Here is an 8516-nt window from a genome sequence, read left to right on the forward strand (position 1 = left end):
CCCCCCTCCATCATCTCCTGTCTGTCCTCTCAGGTGAAAAGTGTCGGAGCTTCATAGATTTGGCCCCGGCGTCCGAGAGAGGTGAGTAATGACGCTCATTAGCTTCCACCTGTTCTCCAGGTCGAGGGAGGAAACAAACACCGAAACACATACAGCACACGCACATCTCTGTTCTGTTTGGATGCTGCTGGAGTTTCAGGTGAATTTTTAAATGCACCAGAGGAGTTTCTTTAAGCTGCAGAGTTCACAGGAAGAATTACAAAAAAACCAGAGAGTCTGAAAACATCACGTCTGACTGGAAGAAGCTGCGACGGAATAACGTAAATGAATCCCAGGAAGGATTCGTTAGGTGGATTTTCACGTGTGCAGAACGTCCAACAAACAGTGAATACAAGAGATTTAGTCCCATTTGTTTTGCTCGTGTGAAGCTAAAGAAAGCTGGAAAACATACATTTAACAATGAATTCATTTTATAGAATATCTGACTGATTAAATGACAGTGAAATAAAAACAGACTTTTTTTTTCTTATTGTAAGTGAAGCATCATGTCTGGAGGTTACATAAAATCTGACTTTATATATATATATAAAGATTAAAGATTTAAAGATTTTCTCTGGTTTGTTGAATTACACATAATGAGTGAAATCATAGAAAAAAAAGCATCATTTTACACGTTAAGTCATAAATCAGGAAAACAAACCAAAAAACTGTCCAGAAAGGTCAATAATGTCCAAATGAACACTACGTATTTTTGTCCTTTAATCATGTTGGACTGTAAAATTATTAAATTTTTTGTGTTTTTTAAATTTGAAAAATGGCAAATAATTTTAACAGGTATTTTACAGATTTTTAATTTTTTTTGCCTGTTTTGTAAAATTGCGCTTAATGTCTTGTAAAATCAGAGAAATAAAGATTTAAATAATTCACACAAAATTGTCAATAATGTTTTATTTTAACAGGACAATTTTGTTTTTACAGTTTTTAAACTTTACAGATTTATTTATTTTTTTTACATTTTTAATATTTTTTTTACAGAGTAGATGGATTTTGATTCAGTCTGATTTTTATTTCATTTTTCTCTTTTATTCTCTGATTAACAACACATTAGGAAAAGTGTCATCTGGCTCCAGAACATTTTGCTTTTTGCACTTTACTTGCACGAGAACTCAGATTCTTGGAGACGAATCTTCAGCAGCAGCAGCACGATTAGATTCTGTCCAACGGGACCAATTTAACACAGAATCTTTTGCACTCTGCAGCTGCTCGGTCACACTCGGAATAAAGTAATGAATCAGCTTTCAGACGGACTCTCTGAGGAGATTCTCAGCTTTGCACATTAAAAAAAAAAAAGGGGGTCTGAAATAGTGGCGGAAGTTCAAACCTTCTCTGCTTTTTAACCTCCACGAAGCCAAACTGTGTCAGCGCAGAAGCACCCGGAGGCCTTTCTTGTTTTTATTGTGACGAAGGAGGAAGTAGAAGCAAAGTGACGCGTATTAATTGATATGAAACCAGCTCGGTCGTCTCCTGTGTGCTGTCACTTGTGATTTATGGAAGCCATCGGAGCTGCGGCCTCACAAAGCTTCCACATTTTTGGGCAGATTTTAAAGCTAATTTAAAAAGTTGTCGCATTTAGAGTTTGTGTCGGCTGAATTCTCTGCAGAATGCGAGAAGCTTCGGCTCAGCAGAGGATCCTCCTGTATAATAAAACACTTCTTCTTTAGCCGTATGCAGAATCTGTGCTGCATAATGAGGGCCTCCGCTCCTCAATGCAGATTATTCGCTCGCTGTTTATATCCTGCAGCGTCCAGAATAAAGGGAATATTCTGGTTTATGTGGGCGTCGCTGCTAATTCGCCGTCTCACGCAGAGCAGGTAGTTAATAATGAAAGTTGTGTGATGGTTTCATCTGTTAAAGCCATCTGGATGATGTGATGAAGTATCGAGCAGGTCGACCTTGATTCTCCCACAAGGAGACGATATGTTAATCTGCTGTTTTATAACTCACAGCTGCTCGGCAGGAACGTCCAAGTCGGGTCTTAATGAAACAAACACAACAAAACTAAATCTCCTAATTTGATTACAAGGAGTCAAGCAGAGAACCAGGATTTAAGAAACACTGCAAAGTCTCTGCAGACGAGCCACCAACCAGACTCTGTTCAGTTTTCGGCATGTTTTAAGAAAACTTTCATATTCATATCTAGTTGCTGTATTTGCTGCTGTTTACTTTATTTACATCGTCTAACTTTCCCTGCACCGCTGTCCAAAGTAAAATGATTCAATTAAACTTTATTTGTGCAGCAGTTTTCATCCATTTTGCTGCAGTTCAAAGTGCTTCAAAGACAACTGATGAACAGACAAGAAGAGAGTAAAATATAGCCTGAAAAAATAATTAAAATATTATAATAAAATTCAATAAATCATTAAAAAGACAAAAGTTAACAGAAAATTATTTTGAAAATATTTTTTTTTTAATTTATGTAAAAGACAATATTCTAAAGTAAGAAAAAATACTGAATAAAATTAATAAAAGATTAAGAAAGAAAAACATAAAGATAAAATAAAAAAAGTAATAAAATTACATAAACAGGCTAAAACATAAAAATACAATGTGATAATGAAAACATATTAAAAGCTAGATAAAACTAATCAAAAATACAGCTAAGTAATAAAAAAGTTTATTTAAAAAACTTCATTAAAAAGAATCAGAAACAAATTAACTTAAAAATAATTAAATGTGCATAAAAATAAAACAGAATAATAATAAATATAATAAATTGAATTTTAAAAAAAGCAAAGCTAGCAAATTAAAAAAGTAGATTAAAAAGATAAAACCTGAAGCTAAAGTAATGAAAAAACTTTTTTCACCTTTTTATGCTTTTTTTTTTTTTTTTTTTTACAGAAATGTCTTTATTTAGATTTGCATCAAATTCCACAAAACTGAAATAAACGAGTATGATCTGAGTCATAAAGTCTGTCTTTGCTGTTTTCTGCAAACTCCTCCTTCACAAAATATTCATTTTTATCGGCACTAAAACTAACTTGACTAAATTAAAAGGCAACAAACAGAAATCAAATCTCTCATATTAAAGCAGGATGAGATCAAACGAGCAGTTTATTCATCCGTCTGACACTAAAGCGCCTCACGAGACCATAAATTGGTTTCTTATTGTTGTGAGCAAACACGATTAACTTCTTAACCAACAGAGAGAAAATAAATCTCTGAACAACTGACTAATGATCCCGTTTTTCATTTAGCGGAAAAAATAAAATAGAAAAGAAGCAGCTTTAGGGTGAAGATTTGTTCCTTTTTTCTTACGTTTGTGGACAGAAATAATTGAAATATTTGTGAATTTTTAGCTGCAGAACCAATAATTCAACAGAAATGATGACCTAAGAGGATGAAAATAATTACGTTTTTCATCTTTGTGCTGCATTAACTAATGAACAACAACATGCAGGACGAGCTTCTGAATTAAATCCTGGACGTGGAAATGTTTTGGACAAACTGCTGCCAAAACTGAATCTCACAGAGAAACCATTATGAAAACACACTAATTAAAGATGTAATTATTTCCATTTGTGATTCGGTCCAATGAGCCGCTGCTTCCTGTTATCAGCTCTGAGTTTTATTTACCGTCGGAGCTTTAATGAAGTCTCTGCTGCTGCTGCTGCTCCGATACATATTCAATAAGATCCAACGGGGGGGAAAATTATTTTTTTGGTCAGTGTTGTGGCGTCGTGGATTTCCCTCGCAGGCGTTTTGTACCAGCGGAGTTCATTTCCATCGACTGGTTGTAAATTAAAGCCGCAGCTAACGAGGAACCAGAGACTGAAATCTGCTTCGTTTACATGTTGCACAGAGTCGATATGATCAATCAGGACGTGAGAGGAGGAAAACAAGGGACACGAAACTGGATTAGAACTCTGAAGAAATGAAGAAGACAAGAAATGGAAACAGATATGTAGTCAGTTACTTAGTAGTTTAAAAGACACAGCATCATAATACAATAAAGTAATAAAAACATCCATCCATCCATCATCTATACACCACTTAATCCTCACTAGGGTCATGGGGGGCTGGAGTCTATCCCAGCTGACTCAGGGTGAAGGCAGGGGACACCCTGGACAGGTCACCAGTCTATCACAGGGCTACACTTAGAGACAGACAACCAAGCACACTCACATTCACACCTACAGACAATTTAGAATCACCAATTAACCTCAACATGTTTTTGGACTGTGTGGGAGGAAGCTGGAGAACCCGGAGAGAACCCACACTGCATGGGGAGAACATGGAGACTCCACACAGAAAGATCCTGGGTGTCCTCACCGGGACGCGAACCGGCGACCTTCTAGCTGCGAGGCAACGATGCTAACCACCAGCCCTTAATAAATCACTTAATAAAAACACAATTTTCAAAAAACATGATCAAATGGAATAAGAAATAAACATGAACTTAATAATAATACAAGGAAAAGTATGAATTAAAAATACAATAAAATAGTAACAAACAGATTTTATTAGATTAAACAAAAAAAGGGGAAAAAAAGAAATTAAAATAAAATAATAAAAAGTAGAAATATTTACAGTAGTAAAAGTTAGTTTAAAAAGATGACGGTCAATAGTAAATTAAGAACAATAATTGAATAAAATCAATAAAACTTAATTAAATAGATTCACATAAAAATCTAATAAAAATAGATAAAAATCAGACTGAAACATAAAATTAAAATGCAATAATAAAAAAAACAAACTAGATTAAAAATACCATAAAGTAATACAGTATTGGATTAACAAGACAAAATAACTCATTTATACAAATAAATTAGTATCTTTAAATACAGTGAAAATAATGTTGTTTTATGGCCAAACGTTGTAAAAGAACAAACTATTATTTGTAAAAGTACTGATTTTTTTATGTGTTAATTAAAACCTTTTTTCTGTCATTTTATCCTTTCGTTTAACAAAACATGAAGAATAAAACCATTTTTTCTTTCGAATAACAACAAATATAGTAAAATAACTACATTTCATGCAGATACAAAGACGAATTTTAAATAACAAGAGAGGTAAAAAAAAATCTTTACATATCTTGTTTAAAACTGTTCATTCGTTGCAGCGTGGAGGACATAAAACACCAGCAGCAGCTAACAAGACTCACACAAATATGAAGCTGAAGCACACGAGGGATGTAATTAAAGTCTGTCAGCGAGAAACAACATGTTAAGTGACAGTTTGGAGCTGGAGGCAGAAAAGCCTCCATCAGGATGCAGAAACGTGGACGTTCACCAAGTTTTCGACTCAGACTCAAACTGGAGAAGCTTGGAGAACGACTCGCCTGCAGAGCCACATCCCTGCTGTAATTTCTCCTCCTTTTCATTTTGAATTCCGCTCTGCTGTTCCCACATCTATGTTTCATGCAGAACACTTTGCATGCAGAGGTGGAGGCTGCGTCTCCCGGAGATGAATATTGGCAGCTCTGGGATCCCGTAGCTTCCCTCCAAAAACTCACCAAATTGAAAAGTCGGCCTGCAGCTTCACCTCATCTGCATCCCCACAGAGCGGCGAGTAATCCCGGTTAATTCTGTGTGGAGCTGCTGCCTTTCAGGAATAATGCATGTGCAGAAAAATCCAGAGGGCAGCTCTGCTTTAAAAAAAAAAGTGTTTCTGCCTCTGATGGGATTTTTACGAGCAGGAAGGCAGCGATCGATGAGTGTCAGATGAGCAGGTGGAGATATCAAACACGCCCTCCTCCTCCTGTGGGCCGATCAGGAGCAAATATCTCACCTTGGTTTGAGCTGCGAGTGTCAGAGGACGAAGATTCATCAGCAGTTTGTGGGTTTATGTGACACCGGAGGACGGAACAAATGGACGGACGATCAGAGGACAGAAACACAACAAATCTGATATTCACACGTTTCTGTGGACAGGACGGGAGCAGAAAGTACATTTATTGAACCGCAAGGACAAACTAAGCCTGGAAAAATGGGAACATCGCTCCGTCTTTAACCTTCAAGTGTCGAAGCTGTTGTAGCAGCAACGATGTGTTCTATTGTATACAGGGATGCTTTATTCAGTGGGTCTATATGTGTTTGTTATAACTATACTGCAGCTTTTATCTACAATACAACAACAAGCATGCAGGTTTTAGCTGTCATTTTTAGAATCATTTACTGTAATTGTACAGATTTTCCCATTTTTGTTCCATTATAGATACCGTCGAGTAAAATTAGTGAACAAAAGAACTATTAATTTACATGTTGACTGTGAAAAAACACGTCAAAACTATCATTATTTTTCAGATATTTGCCGCTATTTTGTGTGTTGCATGTTGTTATTTTTAAATACCCAAAATGACACAATTTTATTACAAAAAACCCCTTAAAACCTTAAAACAATGTATAGGATCTTTATTTTTCTGACGGTTCTTGAAGTAAACGTGTGTGACGTGTCCAGCAAATTAAATAAATCTCATCTCAAAATTGTGGTATTTCATCAAAACCATTTTAGTCTACATTCTGCTAAAAGTCACAAAATATAAACAAGTTGCTGTAAAAATAATAAAAATAAAAATTCTACGCTCCTCTACACAACCGAGAAGCCATGACTGACGTAGGCCATGATTACACATGGCCTGGTGTTCACAAAAAACAGATCTATGTTTTCATAAATAACATTGTTCACACCAGATCGTTGAAAAAAAAAAATCTTCGTTTACACAAACCCGCATAAACATGCCGCTAAGAGCTGCTATGAGCTGCCAAACCTATAGGGGGCAGTGTAACGAGAAGCATAAAGCCATGCTAGCCAATCAGAATCCTGGAAAAAACACAACAACGAATGGCACGAATTACTTCCTGTTACGTCAACGATAATGACGTGAGGGTCGTTTGTTTGGACCAATAGAGAAGTGGAGCTAGTCCTAAATGTAAACACAAACAGGCCAAACAAGCTCTGCTTTACCAGCATCCATTTCTATCACAGTAGCCAAACTGTACACATGGTCGCACACATATGATGCTGATGACGCTTTTGTCGCATACTGTGATGTCAAACTCCGTCTCCTCCTGTGACATGCAAACATAAAGATGGAGTTTTTCCACATCTCCGCCTTGGTCCGAGTTTTCAGAGATGATCGTTTCGGGTGACTTGTAGCTTCATATCACTGTTTTTGCTACATGTAAACGAGGCCTTCACTGTCAGCAATGGTCACGTGACATAAATTCGGTTCTCGGCTGAACTGCAGGCTGTGTTTATACAGAGCAGAGAGAGGACGAGTATGGAAACTAATTTAAGATGTCGTAGGTTGCTCTGTTTCCACAGAGGTGCAGGACTTTATATTGCAGTGAACAATGAGCCACAGTGAGTAAAAAATGTAACAGCAGCATAAAACTTTTAGAAGCTGCTGCTCAGAGTTTAGAGATTTGACATCTTGGAGACAGTTTTGTTGAGAAAGTTGACGTATTTGAACGCTAAACACACTGAATTTAAAAAAAAAAAAACACAACTTCTCGCGCGTCCTTTACGTCAAAGCATCCTCCATACCGTTGATGAATTCCGTTTGGTCACACGATGCTCAGCTCGTCTGCTTCATCACGTCTCTGCGCGCAGAGGCTTCACATGTTTGACAAGTCTGAACCCGTGACCTTCAGAGTCCAGGAGATTTTTTTTCAACGTCAACACGGAGGAAGCGACGCTGAGAAAACAGGAGCAGCGATATCCCACGAGCCTCTGCAGCATCGCTTTGATTTTCTCTTCTGGCATCGATCCCAGACTCTGTATGTCGTCTGAATGACAACACCTGCTCAGCTCAGGCTCCGACTTAAGATGTTCAACCGACGCCTGTTTGATGCGAAAACGCAAAGCTCTGGAGTGTTGTTCATTTAAACTGCAGCTATACCGTCTGTACAGCAGAGAATACCGTGTTTTCTGAAAAAGATGAGTTTTGAAGTGAAGGAGGAGGACAGCATTTAAAATGAAAAAGCTGAAACAAGGTGTATTTGTATGATTTCAGACATTTAATGACGGATCCAAGTAGTCAAAGCTGCTTTTAGCCCCAGTAAATGAGGCCCACTTTTATTTTACTGTAAGAGAACAACAAATACATCTCACTACACCTGTTACACTCTCTGTTGGTAGTTCTGCTGTTTTAAAAACTCACATGGAACATTTAGAACCAGCTGCTTCCCATTTTCAGCCAAATACTCTCAATTTTGTGGAAATTACAAGTGTTGCTGGGCAATATTTATTCGCTTTAGATTCACTAATTAAATAAGCTACCTGCAGCTAATAAATGTTAATGTTTCCAGATGACTAATTGTGAAAGGAAAACAGTGCTTTTTAACCCCTTGGAAGTTTTATTCTTATGATACGGTCTTAGCTGTGTGGCTGTTTGCTTCGGCTCATCATCTGGCTGGAAAACAAATCTTCTCCCAAGTCGGTTTTCTTGTAGACTGCATCAGGTTGTCCTCCAGGATTTCACTATACATTACTACATTCATTTTACCATCTACCTG

The 8516-nt window shown here is 37.1% G+C and overlaps 1 protein-coding gene across 1 annotated transcript in view; it reads left to right on the top strand.

The window, feature by feature from the left end:
• gsg1l (gsg1-like) overlaps positions 1 to 8516 on the top strand; it is a 34691-nt gene that overhangs the window by 12022 nt on the left and 14153 nt on the right. The window contains exon 2 of the mRNA XM_008294487.1: positions 34 to 81. Coding sequence (XP_008292709.1) covers positions 34 to 81 — 48 coding nt within the window. The remainder of the gene's footprint in view (positions 1 to 33; positions 82 to 8516) is intronic.

The sequence above is a fragment of the Stegastes partitus genome, unplaced genomic scaffold (assembly GCF_000690725.1).
Source record: "Stegastes partitus isolate 25-593 unplaced genomic scaffold, Stegastes_partitus-1.0.2 Scaffold966, whole genome shotgun sequence".
Taxonomy (NCBI): domain Eukaryota; kingdom Metazoa; phylum Chordata; class Actinopteri; family Pomacentridae; genus Stegastes; species Stegastes partitus.